This window comes from Cebidichthys violaceus, unplaced genomic scaffold (assembly GCF_023349555.1).
Source record: "Cebidichthys violaceus isolate CVI_PGR_0920_01 unplaced genomic scaffold, fCebVio1.0.p SCAF_53, whole genome shotgun sequence".
In the NCBI taxonomy this organism is placed as follows: domain Eukaryota; kingdom Metazoa; phylum Chordata; class Actinopteri; order Perciformes; family Stichaeidae; genus Cebidichthys; species Cebidichthys violaceus.
In genome coordinates this window covers 1,503,171-1,525,590 of record NW_027176739.1, presented here as the reverse complement: position 1 = coordinate 1,525,590, position 22,420 = coordinate 1,503,171, and the positions used below count along the sequence as shown (strand labels likewise).

Genomic DNA, 22,420 nt, shown 5'->3' with positions numbered 1-22,420 from the left:
AAGCCGCAGTCAGTGTATTGTTATCAGTGAGCGGTTCGGTTTGGTGGAGATTAAATCACTTTATCAAGCAGAGAGCGGAGTTAAGCCAGAGATCTTGTGCTTTAATAAAAAAACATGGTTGAAGTAGAATCTCCAGCTGGTAAATATTTATGATGCACCACGACTACCAAGTGTTTGGTCTCCACAACAATGAAAATACCTCGACTCAGGTTTCCCAGTCTTCCAACAGCTGATTTTGTTTCGACCAACTGTCCAAATATTTTCATTTTACATTTTTACTTTTAAGAAAAGCAGCAATCCTCACGTTCAACAATCTGGAAGCACAAAAGACATTTTCTGTTCGATGACCTATCGATTAATCTACAATTCTAAAAGTGTTGTTATGACGACGGCGAACAAAAAAAAAAACCCCCATGACTCTCCACACGACAACGCTGACTGTTGATCAGACAAGGTGATGCTTTGCTTCAGACTTGTGCATTTCTCCCTGCAGGTGAGTATAGGCTGTCCAGAGAAGATGGAGCCCATTACCAAGGTGTCCCACATCCCCGCCAGCCGCTGGGCTCTGTCCTGCAGCCTGTGTCGAGAACACACAGGAACCTGCATACAGGTGCGTCGGATAAACGCCGATTTATGTTGTTGTGAATCTTATTTTAACATCAATTCTTTTCTGCGGAGAATTAATGTAGTAATCATATGTCATTTATTTCTGCTTTTTCATGCATTTTCTTTTTTTTTTTGGCATGCCGGTGTTTGTTTGGCATGTTTAGCATTTTGCTCCGGCAGCTGTCGTCCATTATTAAGAGCCAGACAGACAGATGCGCTTTCCTCCTCCTCCTCCTCCTTCGTCCTTTTCTCTCACTATTTCAATCTTCATGCCTTTTTTTTTTTTTTTTTTTTTCCATGCACACTGCACATCGTCTGCACAGCTGGAGTGAAAGCAAGCTTGAAGATAAAATTGGTGAAAGTTGTAACAGTGTGTGAGAATCAAATATTACGGTTTTCACTTTTGGAGTTCATTGTTATAAGCAGATGGGACGCACGGTCTGCTTCCAGTCGCCCGTGTTCACACGACTCCATACAAGAGAGGAACAGTCAGAGGGTGACCGTGGCTAAGTGGAGAGCAGGGCCGCCTTTCAATCAGAGGGTCGGCGGTTCGATCCCCGGCTCCTGCTCCACTAATGTCAATGTGTCCTTGAGCAAGACACTTAACCCCAAAATTGCTCCCGTAGTCTACGGTGTGTACATAGCTACTGAATTGTAAATGACTGTAATGTAATGAGTCCCCCCCCCCTTACTTTATCTAACTTTATTAATATTGAACGTGTCACGAGTCCAACTTGCATCAAAAGCACTCCCTCGGGTCCCCCCATAGTGCACCCGCCAAGGGTGAAGTAGATCGGATAAGCGTTTCTCGATATATATGCGAAGAAGAAGACACAGACTCCCTTGCTTCATAGTAAGCAGTACACACACACACACACACACACACACTCACATAACAAGTCTCTCAGCAACACAGATCATCATAGTTCTTAGGCTCCCGCTGGGCGCGGGTGGATCCGTTTGAACCCGGCACCTCTTAAACATGCTGCTGAGTACGCAAACAAAACCCCCGCTGGCGCTCTAACACTCACCCACTTTACAGCTGTTAGCTTGCGGACGGTTCGCCTTTAAAAGTGCCCTCCAGGTGGATTTCCTAGAAGCTCGCCGTACACACACACACACACACACACACACACACACGCGTGCCGGATGTATGTGTCCAGATTTAGTTTCACGGTGTTTTGCCGTCACAGTATCGATGCTTTAGATTAACAGCGAGTACTTGAGCCAGAATCCAGTCCCCTGTAGGGGGAGAGAGAGAGAGAGAGAGAGAGAGAGAGAGAGAGAGTTTCTCTCTCTCTCTTCCGTGGCTGGAGGCGGCCGACTGTACAAACAACACTCACTGATCAGCTGCCGCCTCGCGCAGCAGGTAGAGGAGCAGCGCTGCAGGAGCAGCGGGGGTCCTGTGCAGCCTCTGAATGTCGGGAGAAGTGTGAAATGGCAACCGACTGAAAGGTTTCGCCACGGGGGAGTCGGAGAGACAACGGAGTGAATGTCGTCTTTAATGCGCACTAGGTCCAACGGTTCAGACTGGATCAGAGGTTCCCTTCTAAGACCACTCTTTATAGTCCAGGTTAATCTGAGATACTTCAGGTCTTTGCTCATCTTTTGGTAATTTGGCGATAACAAACATTCGTTGGTCGGGTGTCTCAGAGCGTTCAGGCCTAAATATTTTGAATTTAACGACTTGCTGCGTTAATTGGCAAGTTCTATAAGTGCGATGGGACTCTAAATTAGTCCTTTATTAATAGAAAGGTGCTTTAGCTGCATGGAGAGTTTGTCTTCTTCACAGATTTCAGAGCAACAACATGGCTCCCTTTAACATTTAAATACGTGTAATGTCATATTCAGTGGAGATTCCCAAAAAACAGAGAGAAACCAAATGATGTTTTTTGGGGAAAATGTGTATAAAATGAAGCACAAGACATTTTGAATATTTCCCATTTAATTGAATGGAGCTAAATATTTCACAAAGTGAAAACACGATATATGACAATACATGTGCAATCGGCTCATACAGAGTGGATTCAGTTTAATTTAACAGAGGGGGGATGAAAGGGGAGAACTGGATGTTAAGTAGGCCGAGCTTTGAGATTCATCTCGGCTGATCTAGACCTACGCCGTGTAGGACACCACATGAAAGGCTCCAGTTCAGACTAATCAATATCTGAGGGGAGAAAGAAAAAGTGTTCAAATGAAAATGGAGATAGTCCACGTAAGCCTCCACTCCCACTGGGCATGACATGTTTGTAGATTTGAGGAAAATCAAAGGTTATGGAAACCAATAAAAACCAAAACAGGCGGACAAATCATCAATATTCCTCCGGTGTCGGGCTCTCGCTCCGTCCGCGTGATGGATATCGGCATTGATGTACTGCAGCTGCGCCGGCGACTCCTAAAATCAATGATTCCTTCAGGATTTCTTCACTTGACGCCGTTGGAAATACGAAGAATCGGCCCAGATTCTTACGCCGAACGTCTCACTCCAAGACACGCCACTTTGAGTTCTTAAATTCAAACAGGATACTTGGACCACATAAGAATGTCCTTATAAATAAGACGGCGTCCAGTGGCCACCTCTTAATTATCTAGAACCGCTAAGCAGGTGTGTGTGTGTGTGTGTGTGTGTGTGTGTGTGTGTGTGGCCGGAGACAAATTAAAACGGTTTGGACTGAGGCTCTTTTTTTCCAAAGATGATTAAATAATTATCAGTGTAGTTGCATTGGAACGAGAACATGAATGTTGAGTCTCCAGGGTCCCGTGTTCATCATTCCGTGTAAGAATTACACTTATTTATTTATCAAGCGACTCACTGCGAAGTGTTGGCAAAATGTGTTCATAAGCATGTTGAGAAACGATGCAAGTCGTGGTTCAGGCATGATGCCTCTCAGTTTATCCTCCCAACACATAAACACACACATAAACTTGTATTTATCGTGGCTGCTTACTGAAAACAGGGTCGACCTCTCGGTGGCCTCACGCTGACTTCACACCCCTCTGAAGGCTGAAAGGTTGTGATGCTGAACTGGGTTACCACACACACACACACACACACACACACACACACACACACACACACACGGTGAGCTACTTTAGTTCAAAATCAGTGTGTTGTTGTTGTCTGGGCTGTGACGAGGAGGGATGAAGAATAATGCAGCACAGACAGACTAGAGCGAGTTCAAGGAAGATATTCTATATTAATACGGTTTCATTATATCCTTTATCGTCCCATTCCTACTTCCTATTAGGATAAGTGCTGGATAATCGAAGGTTAGCTTCTTTTATGATTTTTTTTATTTTATTTTTTTATGTTAAATCGGCAACAAGCTTCACATTTTTCCAAATGTCCCACTGAAGGATTGTGTGTGAGGCTTCACCGTCACCAAAGAGCCGCTGCTTGAGCCAGAGAGCGAGAGACGAAAGGTTGTTCCTGAAGACTTTAGACATGAACAACTCAGTGAAGAGAGTCACCATCCTGCTGAATGCCGACCTGCACACACACACACACACACACACACACACACACACACACACACACACACACACACACACACACACACACACACAAAATCACACCATGCCTGGAGGGACTCAGTGGGAGGCTGCCTCTTAGTATGACCTGTAATGGATAGCACACACACACACACACACACACACACACACACACATCCCAAGTTACCAGAACGTCTGCAGAAATGGGGGAACCGTGTTTGTTGTGACTCGGCTCGTCTTTCTGCTTTGCTGCGCTCGTATTGGAACCCTGATAACTGACACTTTAAAACAAATAGCTGTGACAGAAATTGAAGGAAAAAAAGTGTGTGTGTGTGTGTGTGTGTGTGTGTGTTTGCTTGAGAGAAAGAGAGTAATACTGTTTTCTCTACTCTCTAAAATGACTGTGCTCCATCTATCGCTTGCCTCCCTACGTCCTTCCCGGCTTCCTTCTCATATATCGGTCCTTGTCCGCCCTGTGCTCCTGGTATTTAAATGCATTATAAAGAAACGAAGTTCTCCGTTCTGTCTCTGCCCAGAGCTGAATTCCCTCTCTTCCTTCCCCCGCCCAGTGCTCCATGCCCTCCTGCATCGTGGCCTTCCATGTGACGTGCGCCTTCGACCACGGCCTGGAGATGAGGACCATCCTGGCAGAGAACGACGAGGTGCGCTTCAAGTCCTTCTGCCTGGAGCACAGCTGCAGCGCCGGCAGCAACGCAGCCGGCAACTTCTCCGGGTCGACCGGCGTGAGCAACGGTAACCACGCCGCCGCCGCCACCACCACCAACACCAATGCGGCCGCGCCCAGACCGGACTGGGGGGCCGCCACCGCCACCGGTACCGGTCTCGGCCCTGAGCTCCGGCCGGACCATCAGCACCAACCAAACATCAGCGGCGGCGGCATCGCGGAGCAGAGGTCGGTATTGTACCCGATTCCGGTGTCGGCGTCGGAGCGGGCTGAGCGGGAACAGCTGGAGAGGGAGAAGGTGAGCCAGAGGAAGCAGAAGCTCCAGGAGCTGGAGGACGAGTTTTACCGACTGGTGGACCCCAGGGAGGTGGCCGAAAACCTGGCGCTGCCCGTCCCCCAGGTAGGTTACGCCACGGAGCTCAAACACTCCGATGATACGCGACACCAGACGAGCGAGAACGTTCACATGCACCAAGTATTACATCCCGTCGGCTCGGAACAAGAAGCCGAAGCCTCTTGTGATTGGCTGGAGAACATCGCCGACAATAAATGAATCTATGGAGCATCTTTCCGTCCATTATGCCTTAAAACCATATGATCCCACACAACATTGTTCTCCTCTTTCACCAGCATTTCAAACACTCCATTGCATCTCCTGTTATTAGTGGCGATTATGAAGCGTTTGTAATTGAATGTAATCAGATGTGGCATTGATGAGCTGCGTTTAGAGTGCCGGCTCTAGTGCGTCACGTAAATTGCTGCCTCTTCACAGGTGAGCTGTCTGATGAATCGCAGGCTTTTGTTCAGAGTGATTAACTGGCCTTTGCTTGGTTTCTAAACATGCTGCAGGCGAGAGCTTTTTATTCACTATAAAGGAAGCGAACTGCTTTTTATACACGGGGACGAAAAGTCTGTGTCGCGCTTTAATGGGATAATAGACTTCAAATATTCAGGTTGTCTAGAATTATGTTGAACGTAGTTCTATAAATGACGGACTTTCGCAAGAACGCTGTATATAAAATGATAAAAACGGGATTATTTGTGTTTCTTCCTCAAGGTGGACTTCTTGTATCAGTTCTGGAAGATGAAGAGGAAGGCCAACTTCAATCAACCTCTGGTGACTTTAAAGAGGGACGAGGTGGACAACCTGGCCCAGCAGGAGCAGGACGTCCTCTACAGACGCCTCAAGCTCTTCACACACCTCCGACAAGACCTGGAGAGGGTGAGTCCTAGAAACGTGTGTGTGTGTGTGTGTGTGTGTGTGTGTGTGTGTGTGTGTGTGTGTTTGGTATAAGGCCTGTTAAAGTTGTGTCTTTGCGCAATATTCAGCACAGCAATAGCGAATGTATGTTTCTTGCGATTTAAAAAGTTACAAGGAGAATAGTGTAGGAGGAGGTGGTACCAGCTATATATATATATATATATATATATATATATATATATATATATATATATATATATATATATATATATATATATATAAACTTTTCAAAGACTAAGTATTTGTAGTGTCCTCAGGCCTTAAGGTAGATGTCTCGGATGCTGTTCAGTGGTCACCACCTGTTGGGGAGTTCGGGTGGATCAGGTGATGATGGATTGCTGCCAGACTGTAACTGTAAACCAAAATCTGAGGTTCTTGTCGGCGAGGTCTTCGACTCAAAAGCTGCAGAAAGAGTAGAGTACACACACACACACACACACACACACACACACACCTGTGTGAAGGTAGGCTGCAGGAAGTCTTACTGGGTTATTGTTCAAAGCCTCCCTTAGTGGAGCGGCTGCTGGACCAGTCGGTGCAGGTGAGGGAAGTTGTTTCAGGTTTGATTGTTTCAGAAAAGTGATTACATTCCGCTCTTCTTTTAGGTTTAGGGTTACTTCCTCTACCTATTAACAGTGGAAACTATGAGATTTTATTTTTTGTTTTAAAGTAAAAGAAAGAAGCTTTCATGCAGTGTGCGGTCTGCTTTCTGGAGCTGTGTTATCGTCGTGACCGCCTGTTCCAGGTGTTTAATACATGCGTACTACAGTTCAGTCTAAACCTGGACCGTAGCGGTGCAGTTTTTGAGGTCAGTGTTCCTCTACTGCCTTCGGTATCATGGCTCACACTTGGCAGCTGAACGCTAACCACTATGTAAATGTCCTCGCCTCGGTTTCTCGGATTGGTTGCGCCCCGTTCCCATAGCCTCGCCTCACGGGTCTCATGTTCGCAGCGCTCTGGAAGGCATTCACTGCACACAGCGGTGCTCCCAAAACCTCCTTCTGACCCTGCAAAGCCACCCGGCAGAATCTGAACGACAGCGGGCTGCCCCACCGCCGAACATCTACTCCTACCCCCGAATTTAGGTGGGGGGTGGGTGGGGGGGGGTACGGTTAACTCGGATTAACTGGACTGCTATGTTGCTTCTTATGTTGGGGAAAACTATCCTAAAAATGATCCGAAAGAAAATCTACCAGAAAGAAAACGATCCCCCCAAATATCCTCTTAAATGTGTTTTCATTCAGCAGACTTGTAGTTATAGTTAGACTATATTTCCCTTCATTTTTTTTTATTTTTTTTTGGCCTGTGATACGGAGCAGTTGGCTCGCCTTGGTTTGGTTTTTAGCTTTGTTGGTTTAATTTCGCTCACGGTAAGACAACCTTTAAGCAATTAACTACCAACCAAATGCCCCTCTTTGTAACACACTAAAAGAATAATACACACACACACACACACACACACACACACACACACACACACAACAGTTCATCATTGGGTGACAGGTTTTAATTGATCATTGGCTCTTACATTTAACCTCAGCTGGTAATACCATTTAAATGGACTTAAAAAGGAGATCTGATTGGCGAGCTTTGCCCGGCATCCCACAGGGTTGACCTGTTCTTTTGCTAAGATAACCATTTCCCAAACCCTAACCAAATGATGAAGTGCAAAATCACTCCACAAGTGGGATTACAAGCGGCTGGTCCGATTTCCTAATCTCGATTGTGCCGTCGATTGTGTTTTCCTCTCGTTGTGCGTCGCCGCAAAAATAATGGAAAGACTCAATTGTGAGCGACGTGCGTATTCGATAGGTGGTGGGCGTCTGTGATGGGGGAACATTACTCCACGCAGGCGTTTGTTTCCTGTGGACTCGTGTAACCGAAGCCGTACCACAGTGGGTCTCCGGTGGTCAGGGTTTATCGATTGTTGAAGGCCCGGCTAACGTCCTGACCGGTCAGTGCATCTGTGGACTCCATCACAGTTCTCCCTCCAGACCACTTTTTCTTATTGACATGTGTGTGTGTGTGTGTGTGTGTGTGTGTGTGTGTGTGTGTTTTGTAGAAGTGGACCGCACCACTTCAGGTCTCTAAGGTGAACTCATCCCATCAATAACAGCTAAAACAACTGAAGTGGAGTCGGTGGAAAATATTTAACATTGATCTGGCAGGATGTGAAGCACCGTAAACCGTGTCAAACGTTGTGTGAGAGTGACACCCGTTACCCGGAGAGGTTGGACGGAGACGTTAGCACATCGGGAAACTAGCGTTAGCTTTTCTACGCTACGCTAGCTACTGAAGGTATACTGACTGTGTGTGTGTGTGTGTGTGTGTGTGTGTCCCGCAATTCATCTGCTGCACCGGACCAGATGTTTTAGGACTGATGATGACAGACAGAGAGGTTGAAATGTATTTGGCCTCCACAGATGTCTTCTTCTTGGTGGGATTCATAATAAAAGTATCGGATATCCGACAGTGACGACATGAATATCCACCATCAGATGTGGTTTTGATACCTACCGTATGTTCCTCCCATAATTCTTTCATCAGACGGAAACCAATTAAATGTATTATAATGCAATATAATATTATGTGTCTCTCGCTCTCAAACCCTACCGCCAGGACTCAGATCGAGACACGGGGGCGTTTGTTGGTGTCATCGGTGTTTACCGGCGGTTTGAACGTCAACAAGTTGTTGAATTCTCGGAGCTGCTTTGGGGAATCGAGCGGCGTTCTCTCGTCGACGTCGCCCGGAGGTCTGACAGAGAGAGGAGGAGGGGGGGGGGGGGGGGGGGATTGATTGTGTGCGCGCCGCTGGCAGGTCTCCCATGAGGACGATTGATCATCAGTCGAGTGTTGACAGCTCGCCGCTACCGATGCAAGCGGCTGTCGATGCACAAGCTCTCTTTTTCTTCTTCTGTCTGTCCTTCCACCTGCTTCTCCTCCTCATGTCTGCTTCTGTTTCTCACACACGCGGAGGGCTTCCTCCTTCATATCTGACCCATATTTTTAACCCGTATTACTATATTTTGGCTCCATTCAGTGATGTGAGCAAATGTTCTCTCCATGTTTTTTCTTCTTCTTCTTCTTCTTCTTCTTCTTGTTCTTCTCTCGGTTCAGGCGTGATGTCTCGTCCGTGGAGATGGACGTGTGTTGCGTGCGTGGCATTGTGTTTGTGTGTCAAGGCAAGTGTGTGTGTGTGTGTGTGTGTGTGTGTGTGTAACCGTGCGCGAGAGACTATTCCAATCATCTCTGATTTGCTGGCAAATTGAAAAATCCCCTCCATCCTTCCATCCCGTCATCCCTAGACCCCCAACCCAATCAGACCCCACGACCGAACCCTCCAGCTTGCTGCTTTTGTGAATATACGTGTGTGTGTGTGTGTGTGTGTGTGTGTGTGTGTGTGTGTGTGTGTGTGTGCGCGCATGTTGGTGGTGAAGGAAGAATCCGGGGGGCTAATGTTGGGGTGGATTATCCCCCTCCTCTTCCTCTTTGAAGTGCTGCCAATGGAACGAATTGCACCGTGCTGTCCCTAATGCACTGGTGAGCTTTCTCCATCTCTGCACTCCTCTCCTGAGTGTCGCCCGAAAAACTCCCCACAGCGCCTCCTCCCACTTCCACCCGCATCGCTCATCCAATCGGCGCGCGACATGCCGAAGCAGTGTGCCGCGCGGTGATTGGCCGGTGCAACTTATCTGCTGGATGTTGCTTTCTTTTTGTCTTTCGGCCGATGTGGTGTTTTTGGATCCCGGCTAAAGGTGAAGTGGAGGCGTGTGTAAGTGTGTGTGTGTGTGTGTGTGTGTGTGTGTGTGTGTGTGTGTGTGTGTGTTAGAGGGTTGCTTGTGTTGAAAAAGCCAAATCTCTGCACCAGCTGAGGAAGTCGAGAGCAGGTGTGCCTTTTAAACAAACATCTGTTGCCCCACATGTCATGAAGCATAGCTCACAGTGGGATTAACACTGTGCAGGTAACGGAAGTATTACATCATCCATCTGAATAAGTAATGGAGTGTAGAGCCAGAAGATATATAGTAAACACGTTAGTCCTGTTTGAGTAGAAATGAATGAGTTTGTATGTTGGCTCTCAATTGAGCTGACTGGAAATAAGTTGCTTCAAGCAACTTATTTGAAAAGCTGATGTGTTCATTTTGGGCAGAGCCAGGTTAGCCGTTTCCCCCCCCCCCACCCCCACCCTGTGGACCGTCTTTATGCTAAGCTAAGCTAAGCTAATTGCCTCCTGGCTTTAGCTTTAGTGGCAGCAATGTAACACATATTTCACCCAGCTCTGCCCTCTGAGTTCCCAGGATTCTTTGCATTTTACGCTGCGGCTTTCTAGCCTCCCGACCATTTAAAAACAAAAATGTGGGGTTCAGCATCTTGCCCAAGGACGCTTTGACATCGAACCCCGGCCCCATCCTCCTTTACAGCTCCTGAGCCACGGCCGCCGCGGTTTCCTACGCGGAACACGCACAAGTATATCCCCGACTTTAACGATGCCGTTAAAAGTCTACAAACATTCACTGGCTGCTGTTTGGGAACGTGAGGTGAGGTTAAGTCCTGAAGCAAAGGGTCAGAGTTTTAACTGGAGAAGTCTGCAGAAATGGAGGCGAGGGGGGGGGGGGGGGTGTGAAAGGTGTGAAAGAATCCCCTTCTCCTCACTCATTTCCTCTGGTGCGTTTCTTTTAAAATATTTTTATAACGTCTACAACTACTCCAGTCGAACAATTGCAGTTAGTCTTTTCCCTCCCGCCGGTGCGTCGGCGCTCCAGCCAGGGCTGGCAAAGCGTCTTGATGGCACAGTGCCCCGCTCTGCGCCCTGCCCTCCACTCTCTCTCTCTCTCTCTCTCTCTCTCTCTCTCTCTCTCTCTCTCTCACGGGGGGGGGGGGGGGGGGGGGGGGGAGGACTTGGCAGCGCACTCGGCCCGGCAGGTCAGCGGTCCCACGCCCAGGAGGCCCTCGGAGCGGAGCGGAACAGCGCGCTTATGAAACGCTGCACTCGATTCCTTCGGGGGGAGAGAAAAAGGGGGAAGTTTTGATCGTGAGCAGCTAACATATGTTTTCTATATCATCTTTTTCGCTGCCGAGCCGTCGCCAGCGTAAGGAGTTCTCATGGAAAAGAGACCTGAGAAAGAGAAAGTGGGGATTTGGGAAGAACGTTTTTTGGCAGTCGGAGCCAAACCCGGACAGAGGGCCGCTCCTCTCGAGCCTTTTGCTGCAGGTTTGGAAGCAGCGGGGCGGTTGTGTACTGATACCTGACATTTAGACTCAGTCCTTTCCTTGACTGCAGGTTTACAGTTTGTTTTCTTTCCACAACCCCCCCCCCCCTCCTTGGCGTTCCATTCAGTTCAAATCGAGCGGAGAGGAGGTTTCGAAGCTAAGAATAAGGGGAACGTGATGCATGCACACACAAGCTTGTGACCAGGTTTGCATTCACAGCGCGGTGAAAAGTAAAAAAAAAGAGAAGCTCTGTCCACTTCAGGACGATCATCTCAGATGGCTAACATCTACGGATGTTCCTACAATAGTTTTCCTACAAGACTTTTCCTTTCCTGATGCTTCATGGATCAACAAGTCTCTTACAACAGCTACAGACAGAGCTTCAATCTCGTCGTGCAAAGATTTAAACACTTGAAATATTGTTGGCCATATTGTTTGGGCACATTTTTCAGACTGCAGACTTTTAACCAAAATGATAAAGCTTTGTTTGTGCTGCTGTAATGAGATCATGCATCAGTGATAAAACACAAGCCGATTACTAAAAAAAGCCATTTGATAGTATTTCATAAAAGCTCAACAGTACCTTCTTAATCTCATATTCTATACTCAAAGATCTTAACATAATCTCTTGAGTCGCTTCTCTACATTTTATACGCAATATTTAGACATTATTTTCTGGAGTTTAAAGCTTTAAAGTTCAGTTTTACCTGCATGTACATATCCTCGCAACCTTAAAGGTGAAATTAATTTAATTAATTCATAAAGTTGCAGGTTTCTTAAGATAAAGTTTGAAATATACAATAAAGAATGAAGCCGTAGAGACGGAGAAACCCAACAGGCCGGTCAATTCAAAGTTGAATTTTTACGTCACAGCAACAAGGCGGCGCACACAGTGAACCGTGAGCACAGTTAGCTTTTCATCAATTTCTACTTCATGTAGTGTGTGTGTGTGTGTGTGTGTGTGTGTGTGTGTGTGTGTGTTGTGAAACGTCCCGTAACTTAACTGTAACTGCCGTCACCGCTACGACTCCTCAGGTCTCTCTTAACAGGGTAACGGTGTATCCTTAAAAAGTCCTATTTTTTAACTCTTTTCAATAATGACGTCGTGGTCGCTCCTCTGTTTGCTGCAGGCGTCCAGGGACACATATATACATATACATATATATATATATATATATGTATATATATATATGTATATATATATATACCTGACATATCGACTTGCGACTTGCAGTGGATTGCAGCATTAGAACCCCGACGCCTGCCAAATGTCTGCACCCTTCAAACTCCACACTGGCTTCCTGTTCCAGGTTTTTGTACTGTCCAGGATATTTTGTCTTGACTTGACAAAGGAGCCACAGAAGACACTTTTCACCGGCTGTCTCTTCGTGCCCAGCGAACTGAATCTGACGTGTCAAATTGGAGGAATGTTGTGCACCTCGGAGGGTTTGTGTGTGTGTGTGTGTGTGTGTGTGTGTGTGTGTGTGTGTGTGTGTGTGTGTGTAGTATATGTGTACCTCACTTCTTCTAATACCTGCTGCGTCTCCCCGAAGTAATTTCTCTTTTCATAGCCGGCGCATTCATTCCAGCTGAAGAGAAGAAGCGAACGGATCACAGAGAGAAAGACGGATGAGGGAGAAGCTTGCAAGGCGGCGAGGGATTTGTCATTTGACTCATTTCTAATCATTACATTTTAACACGGAACCATCCCGAACCCCCCCCCCCCCCCCCCCCCTCTGAGCGCCCCGCCCCTCACCCCTGTGTGCGTCGTTCACCCGCCGAGCTGCTCGCCTCCAGGTGTTACGCAACGTTAGGTCAGGGTCAGGGAGAGGACAGAGACGTGGAAACAGTGACACCGACTCTGGTGCTGCGCCTGTTTGGCTGTCCTCTCACAAACACACACACACACACACACACAGTGAAGTCAACTTACATGCTTCACTACCGCTTACATGGACGCATATACAAAATCATTCGTCACCCACATACACACACTTAACCGCACATAACAGCAAGGTGGTGGTGGTGGTGGTGGTGGTGGTGGTGGTGGGGGAGGTGGTGGGGGAGGTGGGGGAGGTGGGGGAGGTGGGGGAGAGGTTGTTCTAGCTGCGGGCCAGACGGGCCGAGTCATGCAGCAGACAGACCCACCCTGTTGGATCAACGTCAACCTGGCTCCCCACCCACAGCTCCGCTCCAAACCTAACACTGGCTCACTACACACAATCCTTTCTTCTCCGTCGCCTCAGTCGGTCCGTTTCCAAGATGCTTCGGGGTGTCGAGCGAGAGCCAAGACAAGGGCCTTCTTCTCTCCAGCGGCAACGATCAACGTTGTGGCTCAACGTTCGACCGTCGCTTTTAAGTGTTTTAACAGTCAAAAAACTGTTTTTTTTTATTTTGTAGATTCAGGGGGGGGGGGAAGGACCTGGTTGGCTCGCTCCCAAAAAGTGACCGGTGGAGTATCGTAGACTCCTGAGGGGGGGGGGGGGGGGGGGCTCGTACTCTTTACGAGTCCTCTGCTGCAGGGTTTTGGCCCGTGTTCCTTCTTCTCTGATGAGACTTCCCAGACATCAAAGACATTTTCTTTCTTTTTTTGGATCGATGGGAGTTGGACATATAGTTTTTTTTGAGGCCCTCAGTGACTGTGTACTAATCCTGGATGATTTATTAGCGTAGCTCCGGACAACATATCATTGTTTTATGACGTTATGAAGGTTGCAGATATCGTATAGACTTTTAATGGGACTAATAGGTCCTCCAGTCATGAAACACACAACCATTGTATGTAAGAAAAGAATGATTAAACCCACTTCAGTCTTGGCACAGGTACTCAATGATTATGTCCTTAATTTGTTGCAAAGCGATCGATGGGCAACAGAACAAAAAAAATAAAAAGCACAAACACATGCCAGAAAGAATAAAGCGGTTAGGTTACAATTTAAAAATAAACGATTATTTGAGCCACAAATGGACCAAATTAATGAAGAAGAGACGCTTGAAATGAAGTAGGATGAAAGGGAAAGCATGAATTACTGAAAGCAAACACACAATCACATTCAGTTTGGCAAATTCGATGACATTTGGTGCTAAAGCTTACATATACGAGCAGGAGTTAAACTATGGAGTTCTCAAACGTTTAAAAATTTGCTTCCTCCTCTGATCTCCGCGGGTATCTGGCTGCGTCGCTCTGTATGAAGCCGAAGGCGAAGAACAGGCTTCACACCTTCAGGTAGCCTGAAGCTCCGTCCGCTCCGCTACGCTGCGCCTGTTGAGATCCGCCGCCGTTTTAAAAAACGCAACGCGGCACCGAGACTCCGCGGCTTACAGCGGAGCGGCTCCTCTGGCTGCACAGCCGAAAACACGACGGTGTGACTGTGGTGAAATGCTAATCGGGATGGTTCATCTAATAGCGACTCGGGACTCCAGCACGTTCTCACTTCCAGCCTGTCGAACACCGACGCTCTAAGTAACCATCTCGAGCATCACAATCAACAAAAAACGACGGTGAAATAAGTCGACGTTGACTTGGCTTCAACACGTGACACGAACGGCGGCCTCCCGAGTGAAAGTCCTGTGTTCGTTGGCACCTTTGCACTCGTCTTTGTACTACGTCAGTGGACCTGTCTGTCTAGTAATGACGCGTGTGGGCTGACGGTGGATTTAGTCCCGCCTCTGCGTGTCGGCATCAGACGGAGACGGACGCCGACCGAGCATTTCACAACCATCTCCTTTCAACTGTTGTTCTAAATATATACGGTCACAATATTCAGCAACTAAATCAAAGGTTTATCAAAGCAGAACTCTACACAGAATACGGGATAATAAGAACAATTTAAGCCGGCGGGCGAGTTGATTTGCTTGTGATTGATTGCAGGTGGAGGTGCTTGATGAACTTGATGAACTTGAGTTTGTTTCTGATTCCCTCCTCTTTTTGCTTGGAGCAACTTTCTCCAAAATTTCTCCAACTCTTGGGCAAGCAAAGCATCTGCTGCCGTCCTCCTTCCCCCACTTTTTATTTTTTGAAACAGATTGATATTTTTTTTTTCGGGACATTTCCCGGTAGTCGGGCCTCGATAGTTGGCAACGATGACTCCGCTCACCTCCTATCGCTCGGCCTCTTACCTCTTTCTATGTTCTCTTGCCTCTTCTGACTCCTTCCTCCTTCTACCTGCCTCACTTTTCTCCATAGATCCACTAATACAGAACGTTTAGTTGCTATCTTCCTCCTTTGATTCTCTCCCCTTTTCCTTTTTTTTATCTTTTTATTCTATTTTTTCCACCCTCTCTCTTTTCACGTGAGTCTTTATTTTCATTGCATCCTCCTCCCTCGCTCACTTTTCTTCCTCCCTTCGTCTCTATCTATTTCCCTCTCCATCTCCTCCTCCCCTCTTTCTCCCCCTCGACATCCTCATCCTCCCGCTGCCCCTCTGATATGAGCTCTGTTGGATGAAATAAATATGAGGCGGACGACAGATAAATATTTATAGCTGCTTCGGCTGTATAATTTTGCGCGTCAATGTGTCGTTGCGCAGTGTGTGTGTGTGTGTGTGTGTGTGTGTGTGTGTGTGTGTGTGTGTGTGTGTGTGTGTGTGGGGTATATGTTTTCAGACCCTTGGCCGGTGCAGGTGCCAAGGCTGCTGCGGGGATAAATAATTCACTGGAAGTTAAACCTTAAATTCACATCACTTTGACGGGACAATAGGAGCAGCATGGCGGCACACACACACACACACACACACACACACACACACACACACACACACACACACACACACACACGCCACCTGGCGCACACATTTAGAAATTAAAGCGCACATCCCTGCGCATACACATGTTCGACACTAATCACGCATGAAAACGCTCATGTGCAAAACATCTGTATGCATGAAATTGAATGCACACATTGATAAGTTTGCATGCAACCTTAAATCTTAAATACTAAACATGCACATAAGCCTAGTATGTATGTATGTATATATATATATATATATATATATATATATATACATACAGTATATATTACTTGTGTGTGTTTAAGGTTTCCATTGGATTCTATTTCTGTCTGTGTGAATGCATGAACGCGTGTGTAGTTCTGAGTGTGTTTAACCGTGTCAACCGTCTCACAACACACACTCGCACACAGCTACTCACTAGCCGCGCTGCACACAGATAGGGGCGCGTCAATAAGTAATGAGGGCGATATGAGCCCCCCCCCCCCGAGTTGACCCGGGCCTTTAATATTTTACAGTAGGGTCTCTCAGGCGGGTACCGGCCGACACACTGCCGCAACTCGACCGTAAAAAAAAAAAAACCCTCACTTCACAGGACTCGACGGCGAGCGGCGCCCTCTGAGGTCCAATTTGAAAGCGTCCTCTGAGAGCCCGTCGATGCAGTCGACTCAAAGAGCGCTTCACGTAGAAGACGTAAGATTAAAAGGTCTAAGCATGTGGAAAAAGGGCTTGTTGTTGAGCTTTAGGATCTGATCTGTCTTGAGCATTAAAGTGAGAGCTCTAGTGATGATTTTTTTTTTTATATACCGTATCAGCACTTCGCTGAGCGTAATATTGGCCTCTTGTAATGTCGGCGATCAAGGATCTGGTTATCTGCTGGTTCAGTTACTTTGTTTAATCACAGAATTACCTGCTGGATCACAGGGAAATGTGCAAAATACTATAATAAATAGCATTCAGAGAGGCTGAGGCCCTTTTAGGGCTAGGGTATATTACCAAAATCTTCTATCACGACATAAGTCATTTCATTTGTCAATAATTAATATCACTATATAGCATCTTTCCTGGTCATTCAATAAACACTTGACACAAAAGTATTTTCTCATTTAATTAAGAAATTCTGTGGAAAAAAACAATCTGATTTTCTGAGAAGTTTGACCGAGTGTGTGCTTGTTATTCTGACGACATCTCATAATAAACTATGACTTTAAAATATTATTCCATTGAAAGACGACAAATAATCATCTTGAATTATTGCCCAAGCTTAACAGCTTTAATGGCTTAGACATCAAAACAAAAGACGCAAGAATAGAAACAAATACAGAATACTTTCACATTTTCTGACAAACCAAAAGCAGTTACTTGTCTACATTACATTACATTACAGTCATTTAGCAGACGCTTTTATCCAAAGCGACTTACAATAAGTGCATTCAACATTGGTAATCAAAAGAACTACTAGTCACCAGAAGTCATAAATACATTTCCTTTTCCAAACAAGCATCTAAGAGCATGAAGCAGAGCATAACTCAGAGCCAAAGTACAGAAACAAGAGAAACAGTTAGTGCTATAAGTAATACGAATACAATAAGAGCAACAAGCTAGTATGAAAACAATAAGCGCTAAGTGGAAGGCTCAGGGTAGCACTTCCTGAAGAGGTGGTCTTCATCCTGATGAAAGATGGGCAGCGACTCCGCTGTCCTGACGTCAGTGGGAAGTTCATTCCACCACTGTGGGGCCAGGACAGAAAACAGGCGTGACCGGGTCGATCGGCCACATGGACCTCTGAGCGACGGGGCGACCGATCGCCCCGAGGCAGCAGAGAGAAGTGGTCGGGCGGGGGTGTGAGGCTTGACCGTGGCCTGGAGATAGGAAGGAGCTGTTCCTTTCACTGCCCTGTATTCTAGCACCAGAGTCTTAAACTGGATGCAAGCTCTTACAGGTAGCCAGTGTAGAGAACGGAGAAAGGAAGTTGTGTGGGAGAACTTGGGGCGATTGAACACCAGGCGAGCTGCAGCTTTCTGATAATACTAATATGAGGTTTACCTCTTTGGATATTTTAGCTGTAAACATCTGGAAGGACAATTGTTCACTGACTGACTGCACACAGTCCATCTCAAACTATCCGACACAACAACAGCGCTTCGTGATGCACAGGTGCAGCTACGTTCGTAATTATTACGAGGGAGCGTTTTTGAAGGATGCAACTCGTCATCTTCAAATCCAGATGTGTTGTTTTCCCCACGGACAGCAGAGCAACAGAGAAGGACGCCTTGGTGCTCAGATCAGCTCAGCAGGCGGCCAGTCCGGTTCAGTTTTCATTATATTTGCTTACAGTCAGAGCAAGCCAGACGTGTTGATTTATCTGTGTTTTACTGCTGTTTGACACTTGGCGTGTGTTTAAGTGTGTGAAGCACAAAGTGGTGAGAGCACGATTTCCAGTAAGGACACTCAGTGTCATCAAGGCAAGGAGCAGAATGTATGACAGTTGGACTTGGAATCTGTTTTCCATTTGGCTGTTTATATAGTGGGTTTTTTTTAAAAGTAAAACTTAAGATAACGTTTGATCTCATAACCAAAGACAGGCTGTCTTTTCTTTTCTGCACATCAAACCAATAAATAAAGTTTCTCTCAATAACAGGAAGACATTTATTGTCTGCCATAATAGTTAACTGTGTCCAGTTTAAATATGAAAGAGCTAGATTACATTGCAGACGTACTTGGGTGATGGTATCACGGCTGCCTCGGGCACATTTTCGTGGTTTTGTGAGCGGTTTTATGACCTGCAGTGTAAACAGTCTCTCGACCGGGCATTTATTGGAGACGGGTGTTTATTTGTTGGAATACGAGGTTCTTCGAGGCCGCCAAAGGACGCATTTATGAGATGGTTTATGGAATTTATGTTAAAAAGCATTTTTTTCTCAGGGTTAAGAATCATAACAGTTTTGTTCAGTCAGTAAAGAAGCATACAGTTAGACGTTTGTGGTTTCCAGTTTCGCATAAGCATGAATATTTACTTCTTTGTTTAACACCTGCAGTACAAAGCGTTGTCGCCTCGTTGTCAAGTCAACTCTAACCCAACGATCTGCAAACTACCAGCTTTCTATGACACAGACTTCTGATTGTTCTCTGATCAGCAGTTTGTGTTTTTGTTTGCTGGCAAGCCCTAAGGGTAAGAAATGATCAATCATATCATGACTGGGAGCCGAACACGGTTTAATAGATACAGACGTGTGTGACATACTTGTTCATTCGACAGTGAGATGTGGTCCAAAGTTTGGGTTCTTTAAGAAGCTAGTCATTATAATGTTCTTGCTAGACTAGATTTTTAATATTGGAGTTTCCTTCCAGACCTCTCGCACTGAGGACGGTCCGCCGCGCTTGACAGTCGTGCCGGGAGCCCCGGGGGGAGGGAGGGGGGGGGGGGCTGTAAAACTCATGATCGGTGCGAGCAACCTTGACCTACAGCCGCCACAGGGGAACTGCACTTTGGCGAGGGCCAGCCAGCACCCGGGGGGGGGGGGGGGGAGTTCCCACGAGGGGATCCTCCACATCGAGCGGCCGTCCCTGAGCTGCTGAATCAAATCCCCCGGGCAGACTGCGCTGACCCCCCCCACCCGTCGAAAAGATGTTTTCAGGTCATTATGAAACTGTTTCATAACTGAACTGTGCTACTTCGACTGTAGGTAGTATAGGCTGTAGGTAGTCTGTAGGTGGTATAGGCTGTAGGTGGTATAGGCTGTAGGTAGTCTGTAGGTAGTATAGGCTGTAGGTGGTATAGGCTGTAGGTAGTCTGTAGGTAGTATAGGCTGTAGGTGGTATAGGCTGTAGGTAGTCTGTAGGTAGTATAGGCTGTAGGTGGTATAGGCTGTAGGTAGTCTGTAGGTAGTATAGGCTGTAGGTAGTCTGTAGGTAGTATAGGCTGTAGGTAGTCTGTAGGTAGTATAGGCTGTAGGTAGTATAGGCTGTAGGTAGTATAGGCTGTAGGTAGTCTGTAGGTGGTATAGGCTGTAGGTAGTATATGACGTAGGTGGTATAGGCTGTAGGGTATAGGACGTAGGTGGTATAGGACGTAGGTGGTATAGACTGTAGGTAGTATAGGCTGTAGGTAGTATATGATGTAGGTGGTATAGGCTGTAGGGTATAGGACGTAGGTGGTATAGGACGTAGGTGGTATAGGCTGTAGGTAGTATAGGACGTAGGTGGTATAGGCTGTAGGTAGTATAGGACGAAGGTGGTATAGGACGTAGGTGGTATAGGCTGTAGGTGGTATAGGCTGTAGGTAGTATAGGACGTAGGTGGTATAGGACGTAGGTGGTATAGGCTGTAGGTAGTCTGTAGGTAGTATAGGCTGTAGGTGGTATATGACAGGTGGTATAGGCTGAGGTGGTATAGGACGTAGGTGGTATAGGCTGTAGGTAGTATAGGCTGTAGATGGTATAGGACGTAGGTAGTATAGGACGTAGGTAGTATAGGACGTAGGTAGTATAGGACGTAGGTGGTATAGGCTGTAGGTGGTATAGGACGTAGGTGGTATAGGACGTAGGTGGTATAGGCTGAGGTGGTATAGGACATAGGTGGTATAGGACATAGGTGGTATAGGACGTACTGCAGTGGGACGATTGTGCGTGAGCACGTCGCAAAGTTGCAATGCTGAAAAGTTAAACGGTGCTGTCCAGGCCCTGCTACTCAGAAATATGAAGGTTTGTTTGTTCATCACTTCAGCAGATCAGATACTTTAACGTTGTTACGGTTTTAACGGTACGAAAGATATATTAACAGCTGTTTACAGGTCAGTCTTCTTCCTGTTAAAAACGGTTCTTCGGATCATCGACCAAGCAAGTAACACAACAGACGTCAGCCGCTCCCCACGATCACATCTCCGTACGCGGGCAGTTAGACGCGAAACGACCTTCATCACTCAGAGCGCTCGACAGCCCTCCTCAATAATTCATTGACAGTGTCACCGCATACCAACAATAAAGCTTTACAACATGCTCAAATTCACAGAGAGCAACTTCAGGTTGGTTAATGGCGCGAAGAGGTTTTTAATCTGGTTTTAGGGGGGGCGGTCTGACGCTGAATTATGTCGTTAATGTATTATGATCACCTGCTTAACTTAGCTTTGACGCTCTGAGCAGACCGGCGGTACGGTACCCACGCTGCTCTCCTTCAGCGGGGAGGCTTGTCCTCAGTCTGTAAAGCCAGAGTACAATAAATTGAAACTAATTGGGAGGTTTTTGAGAGATTACAGTCAGCCGGGCCCACCCTGTCGGGGCCGAAAAATCCATCACTCCCCTAACCGAGTTTTCGCCGCCAAGCTCCCAGCACAATTTTACCAACTTCTCCCCGCACGCTATCATTTTGTCCCGGCCAGCCCTCTCACACTATTATGGAATAAAGCCTTCCCCGCTGAGCACCCTGTAGCATCTGCAAACACATTCCTCAGACCTCCACTTACCCCTGGCTGGCCGGGCAATAAAACATAGCCAATTAGGCTTTACTCCACGCTGTGTGAAGCCCTTCTCCTGCTGCCGAGTGTGATTTGAGTCTGAGCTACTTCCTCCCTGACTTCCCCTCCTCTGAGGAGAGGTGAAGCTCTTTTTTCCTCCGCTGCCTAAATAGTGTGAAACTCCTCTGGAGGTATGGCTCCGCCACATCTGTTCATTAGGGCTGTAGTATTTCCCGTTGTCGAAAAAACCTCACCGTCCTCGATTCTGCGTTCCTGTACAGCGCAAGAGACTGAGGACGTCTGCTCTTTTGAACATGTAGGAGCTTCTCCCAGGTTCTGTGTGCATTTTACAAAACATTCTAAGATGATTTTAATAATTAACATCCAAAACAGGGCTCCAAATTCTTTTTTTTTCTCTCCGTACATGCAACAAAATGTAGTTTGCTGCACCATTTAGAGCTTTTGTCCAACCGATGGAAAGAAATGAAACATCGACTGCTGCAACATTTCTGTCAATGATGTAATTTGAGCTGACTTTCCCTTCAATATTTCTCCAAATAACGTAATGCATCAAATTTAACATTTCAGCAAACCCTCTGATGGGAAGCATTTATTTATTTAGATTTATGAGAGATTAAAAGTGAGGACATAGTCAAAGTGTTACACTCTTATTTCAGTTGACGTTCCCTTTACAGTTATGTAAAATGGAAATTGGGCCAAATAATATATGATCATGGGAACATTTTGAGCAGGAATGCGTTTCCCTTCTCTGCAATTCCTGTCTCGTCCGTCCTCTCTTGCGTTGGCGGCAATACATTTTTCACTGCAGAATAAATTGATGTGGGTGAAGCGTCTCGCGGTCCGATGCGCGGGACTTCTAATCCCTGTACGACGTGTTATTTGTAGAGCGCAGAATTACGCGCGCAGCTCAAACTGTTCCTGCAACTACCCGAGCGTAAGCAAAGGGTATGTCGAGCTCCACAAAA

General features: G+C 46.6%; 1 protein-coding gene across 1 annotated transcript in view; it reads left to right on the top strand.

Moving 5' to 3' along the window:
* Window positions 1-22,420, top strand: part of jade2 (jade family PHD finger 2) — a gene marked incomplete at its 5' end in the record, with an annotated part of 71,757 nt that overhangs the window by 9,783 nt on the left and 39,554 nt on the right. The window contains 3 exons of the mRNA XM_068731737.1: window positions 494-610; window positions 4,668-5,183; window positions 5,841-6,005. Coding sequence (XP_068587838.1) covers window positions 494-610; window positions 4,668-5,183; window positions 5,841-6,005 — 798 coding nt within the window. The remainder of the gene's footprint in view (window positions 1-493; window positions 611-4,667; window positions 5,184-5,840; window positions 6,006-22,420) is intronic.